Source organism: Cinclus cinclus, chromosome Z (assembly GCF_963662255.1).
Source record: "Cinclus cinclus chromosome Z, bCinCin1.1, whole genome shotgun sequence".
NCBI classification, from domain to species: Eukaryota; Metazoa; Chordata; class Aves; order Passeriformes; family Cinclidae; genus Cinclus; species Cinclus cinclus.
The window spans coordinates 32,990,550-33,017,865 of NC_085084.1; the positions used below are offsets into that span (position 1 = coordinate 32,990,550).

The following is a 27,316-nucleotide window of genomic DNA, read 5'->3' on the forward strand; positions in this document are numbered from 1 at the left end:
TTTCCCTTTAATATGATTATCCTTCCTTAACGTATTTTATTCTCACAGGTGCTTATAGTACTTCCATGCAATAAACAAGATTAATTAATGAGCTGTTTATTACTTACCCTACATTGTTAACCAAGCTCTTAAATAAAATCAAACCAGACATCTGGCCTAGCAATACCTGACTGGGCAGCCATCTCTTTTATCAACTTTCTACACCCAGCTGATGGCAAATATTCAGTGCCAGGCACTTAGCAGCCATCTCACCAGTGTCTGCAGGGCAGACACAGTTTTTCATATTTGTTATAATCTTGTAATGACTAATGCTGCAGCCCAGAAGAATGCTTAAGCATGTTTTTAACTGCATAGGTGCAATTATGTGCCCTTAATGGTTGTATGAGATGACCATATACTTATGTGCTTTCTAAACTGTAGCTCTCCTGAGGTTTCTGTTCTTGTCATACCACAGTCTCCCAGTTTCTACCCCTTCTTTTCCACATGTAAAAACCTCCCCTCACCTTTGTGAATTCCCCAAATGCCCATGCTAGGTGAGATGGGTAGCTGAGTCCAGGTTCTCCCTCGGCAGAGCTGTAAGACAGCCCCTGTTCAGTGCCACCAGTAACCACTGAAGGCACTTCTGCCCCATCCTACTTGCCAGGGATGAACTATGTTCCTTCCTGGGCTCCCATGTCTGTTTCCTGGTGTTACTGCCTGGCTCCACCCTCTTCTAGAGTGAACAGGCAGCAGCTGAGTCAGGACAAGGACCATCTCCAAGGTTTTTTGTTTTTGCAGAGGCTGTTGTGAACCTACCTTTTCCTTGAGGAATTGTTTGCCTCCCCAGCTGAGCCAGGGATGGGCATGCAGCCTGGCTTTGGTGCCAGGAGTCTTGGAGGTTGTCAGTTTATCTTGCAGCCTCCTGAAGCAGCCAAGAGCAGTAATTCCCTGAATAACTCTCCTGAAAACAACAGTATTTGGGACCTTCCTGTGATATCTCATGAGGTATGTACACATGAAGTAGATGGGGTCTCTGCATATTGCTGGACTCCTGTGTCCTGTGCACCAGCCTAGGACCCTGTTCATGACCTAGCCTATGAAACTGCAGCTTCCTGGACAGAGCTGCACAAGAATAGATGCAGAAATCTGTTGTGAACCACAGAAGTGGAGCAGATGTCAGGGAAAAGGCCAACCCTAGATTGCTGCAGTGCAGTGGGAAAAGGCAACAGCATCTCCCCAGCTATTGCAAGCTGGTCTGGATGTGCCTTTGCTCTGTGTCTTTGGTGTCTGCCTGGAAAATGCAGACACGCCCCCAGGCTCTGCAAGCATAACCCATGTCTGTAAAATGAAAAGCATGGCCAAGGAGTGCAAGAAGAAGGGATGGCAGGTAAGGTGAGGCAGAGCAACTAAAGGAGTACTTAGCTCTCCAGGGCTGCCACTGTGTGCTGCTGAGGCAGCCAGCCCTGCCTGCTTGCAGAGCTTCATCACTCTTCACACTGTGCCTCCCTCCCTCCCAGCCAGTGAGTCTGCTGGCTTTACATTCAATGAATCCTGGTGACTTTGGAGCTAGCTGCAAAAAATCATGCCACTCCCACCTGAGAAGGAAGTATTAAAACAAAGTGAAATAAATGGACTGTACTAAGGACGCAGCTAGCAGGGGAAGGAAGGGAAGGCATGACTAAGAGGCAGCCAGGAAAGCCCTGGATTTGTTTGTGGAATACAGATGAGCAGGGAGTGGTGACTGTTGATTGTTCTTAGCCACCTGGTTGCATAATGTCAGACTGATTTCCTGAGGCTGCTGGGATAAAGCATGGAAGGTTTGCCATCAAGGAGAGAAGAGCACTGAGGAGATCCATGGTCCTCACCATGCTCTTGGCCTGCTCTGTGGTGCTGGCTAGCAGTATCACAGTAACAGCCTGTGCCTGCCCCTGCCCAGCAGTCTCCTTTTCTGGCCTTTGCCATGTATGTGTTCTCTGGGTCCAAACAGTACTGATGCTGATCTGGGCTTGATGACACTGTTATAGCCTCGAAATTTCTGGAGACAGACACTGAGAATTTGAGTTTTCAGGACAATCTGTTCAGCAGATGTTGGTTGCAAATGAAAATTTGAAGGAGGAAGATTTACATTCAGCAAAGATACTAGACTGAAGAGATTAAGGTTAGTGCTGATCCACTGAGCTATCAATTAGGTGTGCAGATGACATCTGCAGAAGGGCTATCATTAGTAAAGATGATAATCATGCTTAAATTGCAATAATTTTAAATCTGCAGCACCTTGGGGGAGAAGGAAGGGGTTATCTGACCCATAAAATGGGAAGATTGGAAGTGACTTTTGTGTGGTGGCACAATCTGCCATTGGCTGAGAGAAACTCAAGTGTCCTGTTCACGAGGCCATGCATGATACTTCTTATAGCACAAAGTGGTCACACTGGTCCATCTACAGGAGGGACATCTGGCAGGATGGGCAAGCCTGCTGTGAAGAACAATATCCATCAGCTTGTGAAGAGCATCAGCTTTTGTAGTGCTCCAAGCTCAGCTCCTCTGTGGGAGGTATGCCCACTGATCTTGACATTGGCAGGCACTAGCAGCACTTCATGCTAGAAAGCAAGGGTAGTGGAAGTGCAGCCCTGCTCCTGGGAGAGGAGCTTGCTGTAAGTGGGGGATGGATAAGTGAAGAAGTGCTCTGCATCGTGTGCATGAATGGAAATAACTTAAAGAAACAGATCAATAATGATACTGCATATTCCACCTGGCTTTCTACTGGGTATTGCAATTCCTGTCTCTTGCTGCTGGAAATGTGTGGTCAGGGTATGTTCTCCCAGAAAAGAATCTGCAGTGCGTTAAAAGCAGCAGGAATCCTTTCCATAGTGAGGATCCAAATTGTTCTAAGAAAGTTCAGAGATGCACAAACTGTTCCTGTGCTGAGATGCAAAAGAGATCTCTGGTCAGACTGTTGTGTCAGTGTCAGTGTCAGGGTGACTCCTCATGTTAACAACTGCTGGCACACACTAACCCTGTCCAGTGCCCCCTCATGAGATCAGAGTCAACACTCAAACATTTCCCAGTGTACTTCCAAGCAGAGAGACATAGGTGTCAGTAGACTCCTTTCAAAGTTTTACCTTGTTCAATGGTCACAACAAATAGAACAGGGCCAGGGAAAGAGCCTGTTCTCACCACACTTCCCTTTAAATAAGGCAGTTCTCTGTGTTTCTAGATCATGCACAAGATCTGAGTCCACAGGCATCCCAGCTGTTCCCACTCAGGATTTTCACCCATATGTCAAGCACTGCAAATCTGAGGCACAAATTTCTATATTTTCTCTAAGTTACACATTAAGTTTCAGGGCTTCCGTAACAACACTACCAGTAACCTGACACCACCTTTTGAGTTGCTGGCTTAGGGAAAAGCTTTCAAACATTGCCCATGTTTTGCACTTCTAGGTCTCCAATTATGCCTGTGTATCCAGACATTGACAGGCTTACATTATCTCAAAAAACTTTTCACGTCCTAAATCTTTTGCCTGTTATATTGCACAAGTTCCTTGTTCGGAGGAGTGGTGCTGGAGTTAAAAAATTTCCTTTCTGCTAGTCATTCTTTACCTCCTTTCTCTAGGAATATGGGCATTCCCATACCTTTAAAAATTCCAGTGTGGATGCAGAATAAAACAAGTTTTATCTCCATCAGTGGTGAGTGAAGCAGGTTTTAATCTGTCTCTTTATGCCAATGGTAAATTTGGTCTTTATAGGTTTAAAAATAGGCATTTGATGAAGAAAGGATTTGAAAAATTAGGTGCTAACTGCATTTTTATCTGCAGATCAAAGCTGGACTATTCCACCACAACCTTTTTAGATTGTTGGCAATTATTTTGTCTGTTTGCTTGAGCGGAGGTCTGTTTCTGTAGTCTTTGCCAACAGATCCTAAAGGGTAGGTTAATATCATTATTGTTGTGAGGGTTTACAAAAAGAATACAATGTTGCCTCTATATAGGTACTAAACAGGGTGCAACTTTATTTACAGTGTAAAGTGCATCACATGGAAGTCGTTTAAAACACACAAGTGGTGACATAAATGACAATACAGTACTGGGTAGGGAGGGGAAAATATTCCAGTAAGTGTCAAAACATCAATAGCACTAATATGACAGCCTCTAGTTTCAGCTATTCTGTCCTAACACCACATCTCCTTACAAAACGTGTTGACTGGGTTGCTCCCGGGACTCCATGTACTAGTCACTAGTATGACGCTTGGGCGCTAAAAGCTATTCTGCAGCCCTAAACTCTCCAGCAATGTCCTGCCAGACATAAGCACTCTCCTCACCACAGCTGTTCTGCTCTGGAGATGACCAGAGTCAGAGGACACACCAGAGAAGCACACTGGAAAAGGGACAAAAACATGAGAATGACATATAAATAAAGATCTGCTTTTCTCACCTATGCATTCTTTCCCTTGAGAAACCCTGTGCTGCTCACTGCAGGTTCCCTTCATTTGCTGTTAAGGCAGCAAGGAAGTGGAGGAACAAAGAGCCGACAAATGGTGGTGACTGTGTGTTGAAATGTGGATGTTACTTACTGAACACTAACTTCAGTCAAAGCTGTAAACATCGATGCTGTGCAGCTGGGAGACAAGGTATTTGCTAAGTGCTAGCAGAGTCCATTAGAAAAAGAAGGTTGTGGGAGCTAAAACCACAACTCTTCAGCTGGTTGCAGCTCCCACTGGGAAGGAATCTACATTCACATTAATCTGATCCCCTAATGACTCCTATTCTTTACTATTTTTTTTTATTTTTAATTGGCTGAAAGCTCCTAATGGCTGACAACTTTGCTTGTTTTTATTTCCCCATTTCTGGTCTTGGGCTAGCAGCCATTAGTTATGTGTCAGTTTTTACTATAGCCCTTTTACTGTAACTGTGAGCCCAATTTGGTGTCCTATCACTTTCCTGTATTAAAGTTTATGCATAAAAGGAAGGTACATCCATGAAGGGGGGTGGGGTGGAGCAGTTGTGCACACTTTTAGTCTGGAGGGTAACTAAGCAGGAATAGGAAGCTACAGAAGGTAAAATTTAGTTCTCCTTTTACTTTCCCAATGACAACTACAAATTACACTTTTCTTCTATTTTTGGGAAAAATGGAACTCTTGATCAGTGACTCTCAGTTCCTGACTCTAAGATCTTTTTTCATAGTTCAGACTTTTTGCTAATTGATGACAATTACCAAACACGTGACTTCAAAAAATGCATGTGATTTCTGCCTTGTAATTCCACCTACTTAATCATAAATTTTAACATTTCAATTCATCAGACTTAATGATGGCATTCATGTGTGTGTTTTCCTCAGACACAATGGGATCACCAGTCTGAGAAAGAAAAATCTCATAACGTGTGCTCTCAGTATTTCTCAGTCAGCTGAGCATTTCTGACTGTGTGTTCTCAAGAGAGGCCTTTTCCAGTTTTTTGAGGATTCTGCATAACAAAACCACAACATTTTGGCAAGCAGATAGCAAACTTTTACCTGCAAACCTAACTGGTGCCTTCTCTCTGCATCTCAGGGGCAGTCAAATATTGAGACCCAAACCTCAGATATCAAAAACATTCACCTAGCAGATAGCTGCTAGTTATGTACTTCATTTATATAGGAAAGGGATGGTGGTTACAGGCAAGTGGTGAGTCCCATAGCAAATGGAAAGTACAAGTTTCTGAGATCCACCTGCTTCCTACTGCTGGATCCTGGATTATCCATTTTAGAGCTACACCTGAATGGCCTGTAGGTCACAAAGCTTCACAGGTGCTTGTTGGCTAGACTTAATCCATTTTTCTCTGAATGAGATTATGTTCCCTCATCTCTTTTACTAAGAAATCTCAGGTAAAACTCATGCTGATGCTTCCCATTAAATCACCCTCCAATGAAGTTAATGCCACATTAACTACACTACAGATTCTTCCTCTTATGCTCACCAGAAATTGTGATTACAACATAAACCTTATCACATGCTGTTATAATTTTTATCAACTGAAATTCAGAGACAGGCCCAATGCAGAGTTTAGTGGCTCATTCAGGGTAACCCACTCTACGGTTGAGTTGCTGGACAGTAGTATGCTTTGGCAGCTGGTAAGCAGAATTGCCAAGTTTGTTTAATCATGGTTGGCAGCATAGTACTGTTTAATTAGCTGACTTAATGTAAGAAATGGGAGGGACTTCACTTTAAACAACCACTTTCTCAGTGGATTGTAGGAATCTTTACATTTGTATGTGTATGTGTATGTGTGTATGACATCTGTGTAGCAGCATATATTTAATAATACTTTTATAAATGAAAAATACAGAGGGTTTCTTTAAAAATTGAAAGATGTATCACAAAATAAAATGCTAAACAAGGGAGCTGGGGAAAGGTGGGGGTAGGAAAACAATAAATTTGATTTACAAAGCATTAGAATCCAAGCCCTGGTGCCTAGGCTGAAGAAAGATATCTGAATGTAGAATTGCTGCTCTGATGTTAAAAGGGATAGAATCCAGCCTTCCGTTTCCTGCATCAAAAAACCCAAACAAAATAAAATCAGTGGTGTGCTGAACATACCAAATGATCAACAGTGAGGCACAAGAGGATGCTGTCTGAAAGTATACCAAGGAGTAGAATGCCACAGCAGAAATGCCACAAAGAGGGGGAGAGAGTGGGCATGGGGAATAGACATATCTGACATTTAATCTAAGTCATGGCTCATCACAGAGCAGTTTGGAACTTGTCTTGTTCTACATGCTGATAAAGGCTTTGGGGCATTTCAGCTTCCCCTTATAAATCCACACCTTGTTAACCTGCAGCAGGGAAGCTCTGCTATCATGTCATTTGACTGTACTATTTTAGAATTCTCAGAAAGATATAATACCCCACAAAGAGCCACAAGTAACTGATGCCAATACTTAACAAAATGTGAAACATCTCAGAGCTTGTTTCTGTCTTCACTTTACCCACCCAGTTATGTTTGGGAAACATCCTCTCAAACAGCTCTGGAAGGGACAAGCTGCTAGATCCCAATCCTGCAGGTCTAAAGACCCACCTTCTCTCAGACTTCCAGTGCTGCATAGAGCTATGGACTCGGACAAAAAAAAAAAACAATAAAGAAGCCAAGAATAGTCTAGTTTGGGAATAGCCTGAAACTTTGCTTTGATTCTCATGAGATAAACTCCATTATTTTTTGCTATTATGCTCACTGGATTTGGGCTTCTCTGCTTCATGTCCTAAATGGAAATACTACCAGACTTCAGGTGTATACCTTCCAATCTAAAGCTAAAAGATACTGTTTGTTGGCAATATATTTAAGTTGCTTCACTAAGGCATATATAATCACATCTGGCAAATGAAAATTATTTGGGCAGTGTGATTTCTCAGTCAAGCATCTCTTCTATAGCTTTAAGATAAAATGTATATCAGAGAGATGGGAAGGAATGTCTGTTACTATCTGCCCAGAAAGAAGAACAGAAAAAATTACAATGTCACAGGCTTCATCTGTTCCCTGCATAAAAATATTAATATTAATGTGGTTCTTATTTAGCTCTCCAGGATAATGACCACTGTGCTTACCAGGAGCCTGTGTGAGTTGGGGTATTTACATTTTTTGCTATCATGGCCCTGGACCTGCCAGGAGATTTGAACTGGGACTTGCCTCAGAGGCACGTTATTGTACTCTTTCAATGATTACATCACTCAACACTGAGTGTAAGATGACTTATTATTTATGACAACTGTTGCATGACCTTAGTCTTAAACCTGGACCCAGCTGAGATACGTACAGTTCAAAATGAACACTAGTAAACAGCCACCAAAATTTCCTGAAGAACATTCTGTATTGCATGTCAGAGCCCCACTTTTATTTACATAATGAAAAATCAGTCTGAACATTGTGGGTTTACCTGTCTGCTTACACGTAAAGATACAATTTTCTGGGTTTTCTACAAGTTTGGCAGTCATTTTTCCAAGTACTCTCTAAGGTCTTTACCTACTGCCCATAAATCTTGAGGCATCTCAAGGTTACTGATTTACAGAATCTAGAGATGCTCAAAACATTAAAATTATTTGCTCATTCTTCAGATTTATAATTCAGTAGGGTGTGATTCAGCTTAGCTTTGGGACAATGCTCAGTGACACTTACCTAGAGCAGTCTGGTCCAGTCCAAGAAGAGGGACAGTAACACCGATTTGGTCGTATGCACTTCCCACCATTTAAGCAAGGCAACTGGCAAACAGCTGCACAAAAATACACACAAATTTGCATTAATGAGCACATCCACAACAAGCTGATTTAGTAGCAGGGCACTGAAAATCCATCCTGCCTTATTCTGTTAAGAATGGGAAGAGCAGCCTGAGAAGCATATGTCTGCTAAATGTGATTTGACTCCTTCTATTACTTTTACTGTCTGATGCATAATATGAGCTGCATTAAACAGCCAGAGTGTAATTTTAAATTGCCTTAAAAATTCTGTTGTTTTTGATTCCAATTAAGGCAACAAAGGAACATGAGCAGAAGCAGGAAGGAGAATTAGAAGAATCATAAGATGAACAGGAGAACAGTAATAAAATGTAGATTATTTTTTAAAAAAAGAAATGTGACAGGTTAATGCTAACCAGGACAAGCAGACACCAGACATGACAAAAAAGTATAGAAAGAGACAGCATAAACAGAGGAAGCTGAAGATCAGAAAGCCATGTGCAAGTCAAGAGCAAGTAAGGAGTAAGACTTCATGCAATGGTACCTGTATGGAGAGAAAGAAAGGAAGGAGAGAATGACAGTAAGGTCCTGAAAGACACTGGATAGCCCTAAGAGGTGAGACTAGGTGCAACAGAGCATTAGAGAAAAAACCTTGTGTGCCTTACAGGTCATGCTGAGTCTCGTTGAACATGCTTTTGTGTGACGGTCTAACTCAAGGGTATCAAGTAACCAAACAAAAGTCAAAGTTTCAAATCTTCCTATCAATTTTGAGATTGAAAGGTAAAGAACCACACAATTTATAGCACCAATTTAGGTATACGCTTAATGAGGTCCTTCAAACACAGACTGGAAAGATGAAGGAAAGATGCGAATACTTTAAAGCAGATAATGCCATATGTAGAGGACAGACCTAAAGATACTAGTGAGGACAAAGGCTGGGTAATGTTTTTGCAAGGAATATGCATCAGGAAGCACTGATTATTATGGAATTACAGGAAATGGAAATGAGTAGTCACAGGAATGCAAAAAACCTATGCCAATTCCTCTGGGCCAAACAAGAACAAACAATGGCAGGAGGCTATAGTTATAGGCCATCTATATACAATTAAATGAACCAAGTACATAATGTTGAAAATTACTTCTGATTTTGGAATGAAGCATATGACCAAAACATCTTTAGCTTCACTGAAGTATTTCTCCATCACAGCAAAATGTCAATATCAGTAGCTGAAACAAGAAGTGATTAAAAAACTTCATAAGCAGTGTTTATGATGCAGATGCAGTTGTTCACTATAATTTTCCCTTTAGCTACTGAAAAGCAAGTCAAGCCTGTACAGATTTGAATTGCTGACCAAAAAGCAAATCTATCTTCCTCAAGCACCAATTATAGCTACAAAGCTTGTGAAATATGAGAGGAAGACAATAGTTCAGAGTTAAAATGTTCTCTCTGGTATTTCAATTTTCTGCAGAAGGGTTGTGTTTGCAGTATATCACACAACTTATCCCCCAGATTCAGTCTTCTTGTCAGTTAAACAAATAGTATGAACATTCATTAACAGAGGCATGGATTCCTTCCCAGCTCACCCCATCAGTCAATTCAAAGTTCTTGCAGGAAGGAAAAACAGGCTTTCATGTTAAGTCCCTGTGAAAAATCAAGGTGCACCAGGACAATAAAAATACAGTGAAGAAACTGAAATATATTTAAAAAAAATCTAATATTTATAAGTGTTTAAGATTTAATAATGACTGAAAGATGTTTCAGTAATCATTCAGTTGCTGAGTTTTACTGTCTTTTCACAGGGAAAAGTCTTTCAAAACCTGGCATTTATTCAGTCTTGGTATAGAAATCCATATTCTAAACTCAGGTTCAAATATTTTCCATAACTGCAGCCAGCCTCATCTCACACAAACGGACTGGTGAGGACACAAACCTGGACACTAGAATCACTCCCCTCCTACCCCTCAGTATTCTTGTGTGCTCCATGACCTTCACCTTTGGTAAGGTGCAAGTAAGACATGTAGTAAAAAGAAGTGCACATTGAATTTGTTCAGAGAACTTAGATGATACCTAATGTAAGGTACCCATGTACGATGTATCCATTAAACTCAATCACCCTTAAATCCTTGCTTTGGTGTGCTCTCCTTCCTGATTCAGTAGCCAGGCAATTAGTGGGAATCCACCAAACCAGACAGCTATGTGGTGAAAAACCTCTATAATACCTGCTGTTTGTTTGTGAATTTAATGATGACCTGAATTTCCTAAACATGAAAATGAAAATCATGCACCTAGAGTTGAGAAAAGTAGTTTTATTCTTCTCTCTGGAAACCGTTTCTCCTTTGCACTGCTTTTTTGCAGACAGTACTTTTGTGAATAGTGACTATACTTTTTCAGAGCAAGCTTTTCTGGGAGTTTTAAAGACTATCAGGGAGGGACTAGTCTGAAAGTTGTTGACAGCTGGGAACAGCAAATCCTCCAGGCCTGGGTTTCCCTGTGACAAACTTAGGAGTTTTATGAGTCCCTGGAGAACTGTGTAGGTATTGCTAGTAGAGTCTCAAAAAGTGAGAAAAAATTCAGGTGAGAAGTTTTACCCATATGGCAGCGTGATCCAGTCCATCCAAGGGGGCACTCACACTGGTAAGGGGCCACACAGCGACCTCCGTTGAGACATGGCAGAATGCATATTGCTAAGGAGAAGAGAGAGGAGCAGAGAAAAGAATTATCTCACATGAAAGCAAAGAATAGAGTGTGCAAGAGATGAAACTTGTGTTTAACTAGAAACTCCACTGCCCCTTGAAGTGTTTTCATGGAGTATCAGCAGAGTTGAGCAGGATTTACCCACCAGACATGAGAAGCAAATATGACTGGCATGGAAGATAGTCATATTTGGAGCAGTTGAGTCCTTCAGATGCTTGTCGGCTCTGCGTTCACGGGAAATGAACCAGGGCTGTTTGTATCTCACGTGTAATATACACTGACAATGGCCACTTCTGTGATGGTGCTAACAAATTTAATTACAAAAAATTGGACTGTTTGTGAACTCTCTGTACTTGCAGATGTAGCATCCAAAAGAAGTTAATCTATCCCCTGCCCATAGAAAAGCACTTTGTCTAGGCCAGTGAAAACATGCTGAGACCAGTGAGACCATAAGCCCCTTGGGAAAAGGCAGCTTGGCTACAAGGCCTTTTGAGTGAAAAAGGCAAGGGCTGGAAGCTTTGGGGAAGAAACAAAGCATATACCAAGCAGCAGATGACTTCTGGATAAAGCAACAATGAAGCTGCACTGCACCTGTGAGCAGATCTGCAAAATCCCCACGTGTTCATGCTTTAAGTATCTCACAAAACTATCATTTCCACTATGCTAAGCGAACAAAGTACTTGAGCATACATGCTCTAAGAAGATCAAGATTTGAGCTGGGTCTCAAGTGGCACTTCCAGTGTAGTTTAATACTAGGAGGGTGGATGGGGGCTGCAGAAGACTGAGGTAGTAGTTCTTCTGCAGCACAGCAGAGGTCAAGCTGAGCACATACAGTCAGCTTGGATAAGAAAATAATTGTGAACTTCAATGGACCTCACAGGACTAACCTGTATCACCAGGAAATACTTTTCTATATCATTAAACTTGCAGTACTCTCCTAGTTTTTTAGAATGCTCAGGACTCTCTCAAGAAGGTGAATCTAATATTTTTTGTGAAATATACTGTGAACTACAAGGTGACTGAATTCTCTCAATGGCCTTACTGACAGATCAGTGCTCAATGCTAGCACTCAAAAATTCCTTGGGCTTCCAGAACAGGCCCTCAACTTCAAAGACTAAACCTGTTTTTTCAGCTCACTGGTGCACCTTGTTTGACAAGCAATGCAAAATTGGTGTTGCAGTTGTGGGAATTATTTCCCCCTATTCTAACTATCTATACCAAAGTTAAAAAAACCAAAAACAAAACCACAAAAAACAGCCCTCCCCCCCTCCCCAAATCAAAACAAAAAAAATACCCAGTGCCTGTACCTGAGTGAAGTGTGACTTGGCTAGTCACTTGCCAGTCTGAATTGGGATGATGATTGAAATGTCTGGGATCATAAATGAAATGGCTGGTTCTGGAGAATGCTTCAAGTGTCATTACTGATAAACTCAATTGTGGGACGCCAAACACAGTTTTGTGAGACACAGGGTGCCAGTCTGTTCTGCTGAGACTATGAGACTTACAGGGCTAAGCTGCACATATGGCTGTGGTGGTACTGCCAGGCACAGGGACAGAAAATGAGGGGCTGTGTGAATGTACCACATAGCTGGAGTTTCCATAAATGCAAAAAGACAAAACTTGCTGAACCTCTTGTTCTTATTCTGTATCTACCACTTTTTTGTGCCATGTGCAACTTGACACTGTCACAGAGAAAACTTGAATGCTGCAGATATGGATTCAGAGGACCATTTTAGCATAAGATACATCTTAAGTACTTGAATCATATTATTTTCCAAGAACTAGATAGAATGTGAACAATTTTTGCATGTTTCCATGTATACTCAGAGTATACATGGAAATATATATAATATTTATATATATATGGAAATATATATATACACATGGAAATATATATAATAACTCAAGATTCAGGGAGAGTGACACCATCCCTGCTGTAGATCTTGGACACATTAAAGTCTTACATCAGGGCCCTACTGAATACTAAATGCTAAATACTACATACTAAATAAGGGCACTTCCATTTTCTATCCACATAGGCCCATGCCTGACTATGCGTACAGCAATAAGGTTCCTCATGCAGCAGTTATGACAGCCTGAAAGGGTTAAATCTCCCAAATTCCTTGTGCTAAGACCACCATGAAGAGAAACAAACTGTCATTCCAGTGTCATCCAGGGAATCTCTGACAGAGCCATGAGTCAAATTTGGCTCTATTCATTGAGAACAGATCCAGTTCTCTAATAATTTGGAGATCCAGGACAGGAAAAGCCAGTCTAGAATTTGTGAGGCACAAGTACACAGCTCTGGAGAGACAGCATGGAAAAGGTGACACATTATTTGAATGTGAATTGATGAGGTTCATAACCACAGACTGATAAAAATGGAAGCCAAGAAACTAACGCAGCCACCAGTAGAACACTCATGTTTCTTCTGTTCTAATTAATCCCTGTTCATTCCCCAAAACTATCAGGCATTGCTATTTGGAGAACTGAAACAAGGTACCCTTCAACCACAGTGAAAGAGCACCCAGAAACAAAATCACATCAATTTAAAAAGTGCTTGTTTTGCTTTGAAGATGTAAGGGAACAGTTATTTAGACACAAGCCAAAGATATACCTTTCTGTTCTCTTTCATTTGTCGAGCAGAATATATTAATGATTCTTATGGTTTTAGCTCTTATGTCTTTTCTGGTTCACTGCAGTAATTCATTTGTCTTACTTACAGCACCCTTAAGATTAGAGTGAGGGGTGATATACATACGCTCCTCGCAGAGACGGCCCATCCAGCCATCTGGACACGAGCAGGCGTTTGGTCGCTCGCAGATGCCACCGTTCTGGCACGGGAACCGGCAGACAGCTGGAAACACCACGATTTCATTACAAACTCTGGACAGTGAGTTAGAGACCTAGCAACTCAGCACCTTGCACAGACCTCTGCAGTTGTAAAGCTTAGAGCAGAATAAACAAATGCAGTGAAGTTCAGAAACATTGCTTGATTTTGATTTCAAAGACTACCTTGTCTTGTGGTTCCGTGTGTTTGATTAGGTACTGTAAGCAAGAGTGTGGGAATCATTAATATAATAAAAAAATTGTCCATGGAGAGAATGAAAAAATAGACTTTTATAGTTGAATAAGTTATTTGGATAGTGTTTCAAGGCTGACACTATTCTTTTATCTGATTTTCCCACTAAGTTTTGTGAAACAGAATGAAAATACTCATACAATACACCATAAAAACCTATTACCCTAGTCACCCTTTCCCCCAGGCCTTCTAAGTTGATTCTGGAAAAGAATCAAGCTTTCTTCTAACCTTGGTATGAAGCACCAAGATAATGCCATCTGGCATAATACACTGTGTGTCTAAAGTAAGATTAACTGTGTGATAAAACAGGAAATTTTTACTGCACTATCATACAGCATAATGAAAAGTGAGCCAAAAGGGTGCAGCAGTGGCACTGTAAGTGTTCATCTCTGGAACTCAACTATAAACCTCACCTAGCATTCATGCTGACTGGTGCTCCTCATCTTCCATTCCTATCAATAAGCACCTGATCATAAAGGTGAGGAATCTGGAGTGGAATTTATCATGCTGGGCCAATATATTGCCTGGACTAGACAGACTCTGGACTTCTTCATCACTTCTGTGACACTGTACAATATCTTGTCTCATACATCCAGGGAAACCAGAACTACTTTAGAAAAGCAGGTGAAAGCTATGCACAAACATGTTATGCTTAAAGATCATTGGAGGGAGCACAATCTTTCTCATGTTGGTATACATACTATACACAGAAAATGAAAAACTGCGGCTTTGAGACAATACTACAGTACAAGTAAGTAATCACACTGACAGTAATCTCAGGAAACTCAAACTGAACTGCTAATTGTATCTGATCTGCTGTCTTTAATTAGTTGTTAGGTGACCAAAATATGCATTTAACCTCTGAGTGTTTCAGATCTTGTTCAATATTAGCATTAAATACAAACAGTGGATTGACACACTGAAACACTGTTCAGACCTGAAATCCACATTGGAAAAGATGCAAATCTTTCCCTCAGAGAGATAAACTCGAGTCACTCCTGGAACTAAGCCATGACAAAATGCATGCTACAACTTGGAGTCTGTTGAAATGAGGCCAAAGCTCTGCCATTTTATTTTTCAGTCTCAAGAGTCTTCCCATCAAGTGTCAGCTGATAATGAGAATGGGAAGAGACCTTTGACAGGTTAACATAATTTGCAATATTTTAACAGTGATTTTGAAAATTTTTGCTGTAAAAATATGTATTACTACACAGACAGCTTGTCTCTGGGTGTCAACTAAAGCAGAACAGTGTGCCAAACACTGTTTTCTCTTCTGCAATGAAAAACCCATTTAAAGTTTGTGTGATCTCAACCACTTAAACAATATTCCACTGATGTATAATGGGATGTGAGATAAAAGATTAATGCATAAATGATATCCCACATTAAATTCAAAACCCATGAAATAAGGTCTCTGAAATGTATCTTCTCTTTCTGTCAATGTAGAAGATGCAGATAATTAATGAGTTACAAATATTGCTTTGGATGGCAACTCCATGCTACTCAGCAATCAGATGTCAGGTAGAGATAGTTTTTTCCTGGGTTTCTGCCCAGGTCTTGGTTGTGAAACTAAATGAGAACGTATCATCCCTAGGCATGCAGTTGTTATACACCAATTTAGGCAAGCAGAGACTACTTGTCTGTAGATGTGAGGATTGTTCTTATCAGTGGACAAGACTAGAAAAATGCTTGGGAAGTTAAGATAGGATGTCATTGTCTCTTTTCTATAGTACAAGCAAGCAGGGCACATGCAGTCTTGTGCTGGGGAGAGAATAGGAATGATCAGTAGTGACTTTAGTTAATGGTAGTAAATCTCACACCCATGGTTTCAATATTTTGACATCCCCTTGTAAATTTATCTACACAGGACACAAAAGCATTACACTGCTGCTGGTCAAACATGTCAGAAGGGGAAAAATAAATTCTGTTATCTGTTCTCAGCTTTGCAAAAAGCTTCCCTGTGGTTGGAAGCGAACAATTTCCTCAGGGCCCAGCTTCCCTTTCATAATGTTCTTGTTTCCTGATGGAATACAAGCTTTCTGGTTCACAGTTCCACATTGACCACTCAGTCAGCAAGAGGTGAAGAGAACAAACAGGCAGTTTTACAGCACTTCAAAAGAAGAAACTGGAGTCAGGCAAGCTATGTGCATCTGTGCAGCCTAACGAGTCCCACAGATATTTACAACTAGCAGATCTGGGCTAATACTTCTCACCCCTGAAACTCAGATCAGAATCTGGCCAGCAACCTCTAACCAGTGGTGATTCAGGGAAGTGCAGCTGTGGTGAGAGCTCTTCCAGAAGCTAAAGTAGTCTGCTTTTTAATTATAATATTTACATTGACTAACCTGTTCAACAGGGACAGAACGTTTCAAGCAGGCTTAGGACACATTAATAATCAACTCACACAGCCATAAACAAGGAATGCAGCATGAGTCATTACGAAGAGTGCTTTCATGTAGTTTCTGATGTAGACCACAAAGGCTTGGGTCCTGTAGGACTTTTGTTAGGAAAATCACTCACATGAATTATAAAGCACTTTTGAAAGATCACTTTGACATGTGTCATGAAAAAGCAGGACAGTCCTCTCAGGAACATCTTTAGCTCTTTTTAAATCCTCTTTTAGAAAAGAGCAGGGAAATTGTTATACCCTTCCCTTAATACAAAGGTTATCCTGCTTTGTTTTCCATCCTCATCATCTGTCCACCTCTTCACTGCATTTTTTGGAAATAATTTTCCCTAATAATTACTCCTCTGAACAGTCCCAGTAGACATTGCAGTGTTGCAAACAGAAGGTTTGACAGTGCTTTGCAGATCAGCCTTCCTGGTTGCTGGTAACCAGTGGCACAAACCTTCCTTAGAAAGGTCTTTCCTAGGTTTTCTAAACCTGGAAAATTACATCCCTTGGCATAAAGTAGAGGGATTCTTTGTAACAAGTAATTATTAAATAAGAATAAAAAGTAAAGCCAGTGATATTAAAGTTGAACAATACAAAGTGTTACAATCAGAACAGATAATATCCAAACAATATTGCTAATGAATTCTAGCATAGGTAAAGTAGTTATTGTGCAGAGATTCCTTGAATTTTGTAGCCATCACAGTTTAGAGATACAAATTTTTTAGAAACAGTGCTTTGGGAGTGAAAATTTCCAGCAGGACTTTTGGATACATCATGACAATTGAAGTAACTCAGATGCCTTTCCTTCAAATCTTCTCTGCTTGGCTGCTTGATGGGTAATTCTTCATGACAGGGGCAAGCCACAGTCACAAACCCAAGACAAATCCAGAAGCCACTCTATTCCTGAAATATTCAGGAGCTGCAAGCCCTCTTCTTCGGTTCTGGTTCTTCTCAAAATGCTCTACTGATCCATGATTTTTATGCAAGACATTATAACTATCAGATACAGGAATTTAGGTGAGTGCCTGCTTTCATAGAGTAGGGAAACTCAACTTGTGTCATCATTCATAATATTTTGCTGTCAGAATTCATATAAGAAAACTGATGAGGGGTCCGTGATTTTCTACACTTAGCACAATATAGAATCATCCATCTCCAAATGGCTTTTGATCTAAACAGAAAGTCTCTGAGGAAGGAAGAACTGTTGCTTGGATTTTGACATGGGGAGCTGAGACTTGCAGGAGAAGAGGCAGACCTGACAGTTCTGATAATGGCTCCAATGTTTCCAGGTAAGTGTCCTTGAACTTTTCTTCTTCTGTGTGAAGAGGAATGGGGCTCCTTATGACTGGCCACTGCTGTGTTGCAAGGCTTTTTGCTTTCCAAATAGAATACCTAAAGCTCAATTTGTCATGGAGGCTGTTCCACAATCTGAAATAAGTCTTCAGGGTGCAGATAACTCAGTGCTCCAAAGCTATCCATCAGCAAAGAGCACGCCAAGCTTCTGATATGGAAATGGCAGATGGCAAGATCTCTTCCACCAAAGCCTAATGACCCTGAACTCTTTTGCTGTGCATCATCCGTGGCTTTAAGTTAGTATTTGAATATGCTTGCATATGTTTTTTATTGCTGAGTTTATAGTCTCCTCAATATTTTGTTTCTCCCATTTTCTGTTCAAAACTTTTTATTTATTAGAATCTTTTAAACGGAAGAGTTAACTCTTTGCTTTAAAAAAGTGAATGTTTTAGCTCAACAGATCAAGAAATTACAAATACCTGCTGGTGTGCCAAGTGTAGAAAGCCTGGGTTTTGGTATATTGTTAAATCTATGAATTTTCTATAGTGCTCAGTGCGTATTATTTAGTGAGCCATATCAATATTTACCTCTTTATGCAAACTGATTTTCAGGAGCTGCCACACTTTAAACATAGTGAGGCACTAAGCACCCATTTGTTCTATTTTGGTTTCTGCAGTGTTCAGTTTTTGACTGTGAGAAACCGACTGGCAATGCTTATCTGAAATGGCTCAGCTTGTCAGGAAGATGACTAGTTTTGTCACTTTCTTGCAAAAGATGTCAGGAGAAAAGATCCTAGGTGTGGGATACAACACTGTAGCAAAAGAAACTGTAAGACTAGCAAGGATCAAAGAGAAAAAATACAGAAGCCTTCTCTTTAACTTGGAAATAAATCAATAACCTGGAGTTAAATGCCCTTGGGAAAACTATAACTGCACTAAAACAAGCAAAAATTGCATTTTCATTTTAATTGCACCTAGGATGACACCTCTGTGCTTATGGCAAGTTAAACTATCATTCTGTTAATAAAAAAGACTTACCTTTGCAGGCAGGTGGTGTTGTCCATGTTCCATTTTCCAAGCAAATGCTCCGCAGGGGCCCCTCCAGCATGTACCCACTGTAGCATGAATAGGTGATCATGTCTCCATACTGATAGAAGCTACCACGAATCAGAGCATTCTCTACATGAGCTGGGGGACCACAAGATATCTCTAAACAAAAGAAACCATCCAGATGTTGGCGAGCTGCAGAGCCTACATGATACAGGTTTTAACCCCAGACACAATCCAGGTTGGATGTGATACAGACACACCTTGGGTGGTAGATCAGCAATGGTGTCCATGGATCTGGACAAACAGAAGAAGTGGGCTCATGAGAACCCCATGATGTTCAACAAGTCCAAGTGCAAAGTGCTGCACTCAGGTCAGGGCAAATCCAAACATGAATACAGACTGGGAGAAGAAGTCGCTAAGAGCAACCCCGAGAAAGGCTTGGGAGTCCTTTTTGGTGAGAGGTTGGAGATGAGCCAACAGTGTGCACTTGCAGCCCTGAAAGCCCACTCTATCTTGGGCTGAATCAAAAGAAGTGTGACCAGCAGGGTTAGAGAGGGGATTATCTCACTCTATTCTTTCTTTGTGAGACCCCATCTGGAGTGCTGCATCCATTTCTGGGGTTCTCAGTACAAGAAAGATATTGATCTGTTACAGTGGGTCCGGAGAAAGACCACAAAGATAATCAGAGGGATGGAGCATCTCTCCTACCAAGACAGCTGGGATTATTCAGCATGGATCCAGGAGAAGGCTTCAGGGAGACCTCATGGCAGTTTTCCAGTTTCTTAAGGGTCTTATTAAGAGGAGGTAATATTTATATGGGAAGATAGAGACAGAACAAGAGGCGATGGTTTTAAACTGAAAGAAGGCAAGGTTAGTTTAGATATTAGAAAGAAATTCTTTACCCAGACAGCGATGGGGTGCTGGAACAGGTTGCCCAAGGAAGCTGTGGATACACTGTACTTGTAAGTGTTCAAGGCCAGGTTGGATGGGACCCTGAGCAACCTGATTTAGTGAATGTCATCCTTGCCCATGGTGGAGGGGTTGGAACTAGATGATCTTTAAGGTCCTTTCCAACCCAAACCATTCTGTGATCTCATGCATCTAAACGATATTGCTTGCAAGAAGTCAAAATGCTTTCAGATCTGCTTGCAAAAGGACACTGACTTCTGTCAGTATCAATAAATGTAATAAAAGGCAGCACCTCTTCCTGCAACTCTTGTCTCATCACCCATAATCTCATGGGAATCATTCTTAGGGAATTTTGGGTATCCAACAACCAATTCCAGCTCCAGGGCTTGCAAAAGGCAAATTAAGAATACATTTACAGAAGGGCCTAGTAAATAGGAGGATGAAAATTGTTGAAGCACCAACTCACATAGATACATTCTGAATCTTTTTAAAGGAACAACTCTGTTAGAAAGATAGAAGACAGCTCTTCCCTAGAGCTTTTCAGAGCCCTCTGGAAAAGTACCAATCCCTGTGGAACTGTGTGTCTTATACTTACTTTCACACTTAGCTGTGGCTGGAGTCCAGGTCTCATCAGCATTACAGGTGATCACAGACTGCCCTTTCAGCTGGTAGCCTTCTCTGCACCTGATAGATACATTCTGGCCAACATGAAAATCCACCTCTGACAGAAGGGCATTCTCTGGGATTATGAAAGGCACAGGACAAGGGTTTGCTGTTCAAAGTCAGGGTTTGAGGGAAAAGAAGAAGGGAAGAGAAAGAGATGAAAGGAAGAGAGACCTCTTTAGAATAGTTTCTACAAATTTCAAACCCAAAATATATGAAAAACAATAGAAATGGATGCTGCATGTGAGTCCAATTTGTAATTTGATTTGAAATGATGAGGTTTGGGTCACAAAATAATAATAAAAAAAAGTCTAATTCACTGCTGTCATGTGGTTTGCTATGACAGTCTTCTGATGCCAGGAAAGGACATTCTAAGGATTTAAGTGAGAAATATCCAACTTGTTACAGTGAAACCATTCTCTCTTGTCCTTCCTGTTTACCATAAATTTTCGATAAAAGAGAGTCAGACCTATCCTTCTTCATGATTGGAGGGGCTGGATCAATAAATATCAGCAAAATTTCAGGTGTTTGATTAGAGACTTCCTGTGACATTTATTAGAGTTTGGAACCTCTCTAATTTTATTTATTGCTGGCTGCAAGCTTGCTGTGCTATTTTTGCATGGTCTATGGATCTCATCACCAATGTGGAAAATACTGACTCTATATAGAGCAGAAATTTTTGCCAGTTTCTTGATTCTAAAATGAATAAATACTTTGTAATAGAAAAATAAAATGTCCCAATTAACCATCCTAAGACTACACTAGGTCTTAAAATTACTTGCAGGTACATACAGCAACAAGGAAGGCTACTGTGGTTGTGTGGGTGCAGTGCACATGTACATAATGTGCTATTTCATAGAATTGCAGAAGAATTTATACTGCCATTAAGTCCAACCTGCTTCTCCAGGCAAACTAGGTCAGAAGTTGCTCTGGAACCCAGCCAGAAAGAGTGACTCTGTGGATGGAGATCTCATGTCCTCCCTGGGTCTCTGTTCCTCTGTTTGACTGTTGATGGTAAAAAAACTTCACTGGAGCTTCCTTTATTACAGCTGGTGTCCATTGCTTTTCACTCTACCACTGTGAAGCCCTGAGAAGAGTATGGCACTTTTTCCTTTACACCCTGTTAATATGACACCTGTGAACAACAGTAGTCTCCCTTTTGCCTTTTCCTCCTAATGATTCTCTCACCTGCTTCTACTATATATCAAGTGGTTGACTGTAATAACTCCATTTTATGTCATCTTTCCAGTGAGAGGGACCTAAGCAGAAGACAGCTTGTTCTTTTACTGCCACAAAAATACACTCAGAGAAATTAATGCTTAAACTTGTATCAGTAACTGCTCCTGTTGTTCCTCTGCAAAAACTTCTCCATTACAAAGCAAACACACACGTTTACAGAGAGGCAAGGGATTACTCCATCTTCCATCTCTTGTGCACTCTGCTGCTGGTTCTCCTTCCAAGCTGTATCCCCTCTCACAGAGATATGTTATTGTACTGCCAACTGTATTGTTTTCATAACTTGCTTTCCCATTCAGCAAGGAAACTGGAATTTTGCATCTGGTCTCTGCAAAGGAAGGGGTCTTATTAATTCAGCTTGATATTAGTCCTGGACTTCAAACATTTCCTGAATTAATAACGTAATATGTTTAAAGTCACCACTAAAATCATGAAGAACATTGATTCAGTAGCCCTGGGAAGGAAATGTAGCCAGCCTAGAAAAGAAGCTTCTCCCAGTGATGGAGAAAAGCCACAGCAAAACAGGGAAGTGAGGACATATTTATGACTTCATAGTGGGGCTAGTAGGGCAGAAATATGGCCTTTCTTGCCTCTGATAGATTCTCCAGAAACTCCACATTACAGAATCATTTCTCAAAAGCAATTCAGTCTCTGGATTATATGATATGCATGCATAAGACAGGAGCTATTGCTTATCCCAGATTGCAATGTTCAGGACATGAAACCAAAGAGTTACCTTCACACAGTGGCAAGGGTTTACTCCAGCTCCCATTGGCAAGACATGTGATATTCTGGGGCCCAACAAGATGGTATCCAGAGCTGCACACAAAGGTTACATTACTCCTGTATGTGCTTCCAGTAGAAATGGCCTCTGCTTTTTCAATGAAGGGATGCAACCCACAAGTAATTTCTAGGAGAGAAGAAAACTTTTGGGTTTTAGACACACAATGAAGACTATTCTCTCTATGAGTCACACAGTATGTGATAGCTCTGGTCTCACCCTGAATTAATGGAAAGACAGAAAGAAAAAGTTGTGAACTGCTACATGGAGAAGTCACACAATTCCTTCCCTGCCCTTTCTCCTGGACTTCACTGTGCAGACACCTGAAAATGTGTCCAAATATATTTGGTGATATTATAAGGTATGTTCAAATGAAGAGAGGATCCAGAGTATTTCTTCTGTGCAGGCCTGAGGCTGCATTTTCAGTCTCTTTTGTGCCCCTATAGTGGAAGATGATCTCAATATGTGCTTAAGAACAATGGCAGTAGTTAAGAATCTTGACCCCTGTCCTCCACTGTGGAGTCCAAGTAAATTCATCCAAGGTGAGAGAGAAGAATGCAAGGCCTAGGACTATGACATCAGCAAGAAAAGATGGAAAATGATTTCTTGGTAAAGACTACAAATACTGGCATTTTATTTATAAGGTGTATGAAATAAGTAATAAATTCTTCTTTCTAAACTCCCTCAATTAGTTACTTTCTTGATAGAGAGCCAAGATTTGATCCTAGGGAGCACAGCTGTGATATCCAGATATACTGAGCGGCAAGGATATACTTACTTTGGCATGGAAGGGATGAACATTATGTCCAAGGCTCTGTATGCCTTAATTCAAGGCAAGTCAGATACAGCAGGCCACATTTCTAACCTACTGACCTCAGCACAGCTATTTCTATGTTTATGCCATTTCAATGGGCCAAAAGGAGATTGCTTCAGATCAGAGAGGTACTGCCAGTGAGAATTTCTCTGCTGGCTTTTCCTCTGGCTCCTCCTGTTACAGTCCCTCTGCTGGATGGAAAGACAGGGAGGAAGCCAGACAAAACACTCTCCTCCTGCCCTCCTGGACATCACATTTTTCTGTTTGCTACTTACGCATGCATGTAGGGGCGGAAGGGCTCCACTTTCTGTCAATGTGGCAAATCCTTCTGCTTGGCCCCTGTAGCTCAAAGCCAGGGTCACAGCTGTAAAAAACTTCACTGCCAAACAGGAACTCCTCTCCCTGAACAGATCCATTTTCTATCATGTCTGGGATTCCACATGATATCCCTGTAATGTAAGCAATACTTTCCAATCAAACAAAATGTATGTGGCTTGTCCTGTTCACAGCTTCACAGGTTTTACTCTGAGAAACAGGAAAGAACACAGCAGTTGTCTGGTCATTGCCAGGAATTTGCCCCCGAGGAGCAGAGCAGAATCATACTTGGTGCTTCTACATCATGCTAAAAGTAAAAAAATCTATTGTGACTGTGCTGGGAGGAAGCCTCAGGAAACTGTTGCCTCTTCCAGCAAACAGCTGAAGTCCATGTAAGCATTATCCGCGTAAATTATGTAGAAACTCCTATTTCAGCACTGCAATCAGTGACATCTTAGAGAAGTGAAGTACCTTTGAGAATTACACCCACAGAGTTGTATTTGAGGATGCAAAATACCTGTGAGTCCTGGAAACAAATGTGTTCAGAGGCCTCCAGTAACCCCAGAAACCATGACCTCAAGCGTCAGAACTATTTAAACCCAGAAGCTTTCTGCAGAGGAGCAAGGCAGAAAGGTGTGGAGTTTTCCTTCACACTACTACCTTCACACCCCAGCAATTCTACTCTTCCAGGTGCTGCCTACCAGTGGCACTTACCAAAATTGTTTAGGTAAATGCAGACAGTATGATGTATAATGAAAAATAAGCATTAGTGATGTCTGTTATGTGATACCACCCTTGACCAACATTGAGTGATAGGCACAGGTAGAACATACTTCTGCACACCGGCACAGTGCCACTCCAACGCATGTCTTCTTGGCAAGTCCGTTCTGCATCACCCTGTAAAACAATAGAAAATAATAGAAACAATAGAAAATGCTCAAAGAACAACTTTGTTTTAGTCAACTCTTTTCTCCCATAAGCTTTGATATCCAGCAAGGTGAGGAGGCTTTTTCTCCATGTGCCACCCATGCAAAGAGAAAATGAAGTGCTACAGCCCAAGTCTACTAGTAGAGTTTATGGTAGAACTTTCTGCAAAATGATGGGTGTTCTTTACAAACCAAAATTTGTATGGCCAGTTAGTTAGTTCTCTTGTCCTTATATCTCTGGAGTATAATCTTTTTGTCAGTTTTATCATTCTTTTTCCTAGGAATGTGTTGTGGTGACAAATTTTCTCCTTTCAGGACTCACTTACAGGAAATTCAACTAGCATTTTTTTCAACAAGAGTGTCCTGGCTTACAATACAAAATATATATTCTATTACTATCTGAGAAGGGTAAGCATCCTTATCTCTGTAGGAAGTATCTTCTGTTAATGGGCCATTAAGTCCTACTGTATAATGGATAAGATTACATCATCCCATTGGGAGATGCTCCAGCCAGGAGGACGAGCCAAACCTTTCCTACCTAAATAAAAACTGAGGTTTAGAACACCAAAAGCAGCCTTTTCCCACTGGACTCCAGAGGAAGAAACAGGCTTTTTCCACATCACTGCTGGACCCTTTGAAAGGAAACTGCACCTTCTACAATACCACTGCTTCAACTGAACCACATCTGTAATCCAGAAGAACTGTAGCCACCATTTAATTGGACTGCACCAACACCCTGACTGACAGGGTATCAGGTTGTATTCTGACTCTGTCAGTGGTTTTATTTTTTATTATTGCATGTATTTTGTTTTTCTCTTCCCTATTAAAAATTGCATTACTGACTTGAAGTCTCACTGGTTTTGCTTTTCAAACCAGTACATTTTATTGGCGCCCAGTGTGGGGCACAAAGGTACTGAGAAAAAGTCAGCATTACAATTTTGAATTGTGGAAGCCACCTATTCACCATGATTCTCAACATGATTACGTGGGTTTCATATCTTACTCTCTATATTTTTCCGCACATGGGGAACTATCTGCCGGTTGTAATGCTCCTGTGTAGACCAGGGTATGGTATAAAAATTGCTTTATTGGTCTATTATGTCTATTGCATGATAACCTCCAAAGCAATGAACATCTTTCAGAATATAAACTCAATTTTGTTTGTTTGTCCTAGTCTAGGCTGCTACATCTGGGGTCTCAACAATTGCACCCAGCCCCTGGGGGGAGGGGAAAAGGATGATTTTTTCCAATCTTTCAGGCCTGGTACAGCAGTTTTTGGAAATGTTAAGTTCTCTCTGGATGCCAAGGACAGCATAATGTTGCTGTTAGTTCTGCTTTGTCTCCTCTGCACAGCCTTCACAGCCTGCAACATGCTTAGAAACAAAACACTACATGGTATAGTGCAGCGTATTCTTGAAAAAGAGGAAAAAAGAAACAAATCAACTGTGTCCATGTCTGCACAGAGTGTCACAAAGGAGAAAAGAACCAAATACAAAGCAACAGCGTCTGTGTCTATGCAGACTGCCACAGAGGAGAAAAAAGCCAAAAGAAAAGCAACAGCGTCTGTCTCTACGCAGACTGTCACCCAGGAGTGAGGAACCAAAAGTACCATCAGCATCTCCACACAAACTGTCACCGAACCAAAACAGCCCAGACCAGTAGCAGTTGCCCCTGTTCAGAAGAAAAAAAAAATCAAAGAGCAAATCAGTGTGCATAGTCACTGACAAGGATGTGGCAGGACCTTTGCACCCAGCAGAAGAGACAGAGCCAGAAATCATCACTCGCTCTCTATCCCTGGGTGAGCTGTGTAACCTGTGGAGGGAATTCACCCGCCAGACAAACGAGTCCATCTTGACCTGGCTTTTCCGCATCTGGGATGCTGCAGCCAATGACACCGTTCTGGATGGAAGTGAGGCCAGGCAACTGGGATCTCTGTCCCGGCATGTGGTCATTGACCAGGGGATCCGGAAAACCCAAGAAACCCTCAGCCTCTGGCGGCAACTGCTGACAAGTGTAAAGGACAGACACCTTTGTAAAGAAGATCTCCAGCTGCACCAAGAAAACTGGAGCACATTGGAACAAGGTATCCAATGCCTGAGGGAATTGGCTGTGCTGGAGATCATTTTCTCATAAGATGGGAGATTTCCTAAGAGGCCAGACTGTGTCCGGTGCACATCACAGATGTGGTTGAGATTCGCTCTGGCTTGGACCAGAGATGTACTCCCGTTACCTGGCAACGCTGCAATGGAGGGAAAGTGAGGACATGGTAGGCGTCTTGGCCAATAAACTAAGAATTTATGAGGACACTGTCACCGCCCCATTTTGTACCCATGTCTCGTCTGTGGAAACAAGGCTGGTTGAACAAGTCTGGAGCTTGATTAAAGAGGGCCATCAGAAATTAAAAAAGAAACTTAAGGAAGAAAACTACTAGATCTCACCAAAACCAACAAGAGTCTCTGCCATTAGGAGCCAGCGTTTCCCAGCCAGGGAGAGAGGACACACTCCATGAAGTAACCTCTGGTTTTTCCTTCAGAAGCATGAAAAAGACATGAGGAAGTGGGATGGAAAACCCACCTCCTCCTTAGCAACTCAAGTATGTGAACTGAAAAGAGGGACACCCAACATGAGAAGCTCATCTAGAGTCAACGCTGCTCCAGTCTCTCATGCACAGAACTCCGAACAGTATCAGAATAAGGATATGACTGATCCTCTTGAAGGGACCTCAATAACTTATTTACAGGAAGAGAGCAACGTGTACCAAGACCAGAAATAGAGAAGCCCTGCCTCTAGCCAAGCAGAGGAGAGGGACAATTGAATCTATTGGACCAATGGTCTGGTACATCCAACCCACAAAAACATTAGACTTTGGTTGACACTGGCACCCAATGTACCCTGATGCCATCAAGGTATGTAGGAGAACAGTCAATCTCTATTTCTGGGGTAACAGGAGGATCCCAGCAGCTGACTGTAGTAGAGGCTGAAG

The 27,316-nt window shown here is 41.3% G+C and overlaps 1 protein-coding gene across 1 annotated transcript in view; it reads right to left on the bottom strand.

Annotated features, from left to right (window-relative positions):
• Positions 1-6,468: 6,468 nt before the first annotated feature.
• Positions 6,469-27,316, bottom strand: part of SVEP1 (sushi, von Willebrand factor type A, EGF and pentraxin domain containing 1) — a 122,752-nt gene continuing 101,904 nt past the window's right edge. Inside the window, exons 41-50 of the mRNA XM_062513220.1 lie at positions 24,241-24,304; positions 23,368-23,541; positions 22,234-22,407; positions 21,652-21,825; positions 20,194-20,370; positions 18,678-18,848; positions 13,632-13,727; positions 10,765-10,860; positions 8,120-8,213; positions 6,469-6,499 (exon numbers count right to left, since the gene is read on the bottom strand). Coding sequence (XP_062369204.1) covers positions 6,469-6,499; positions 8,120-8,213; positions 10,765-10,860; positions 13,632-13,727; positions 18,678-18,848; positions 20,194-20,370; positions 21,652-21,825; positions 22,234-22,407; positions 23,368-23,541; positions 24,241-24,304 — 1,251 coding nt within the window. The remainder of the gene's footprint in view (positions 6,500-8,119; positions 8,214-10,764; positions 10,861-13,631; positions 13,728-18,677; positions 18,849-20,193; positions 20,371-21,651; positions 21,826-22,233; positions 22,408-23,367; positions 23,542-24,240; positions 24,305-27,316) is intronic.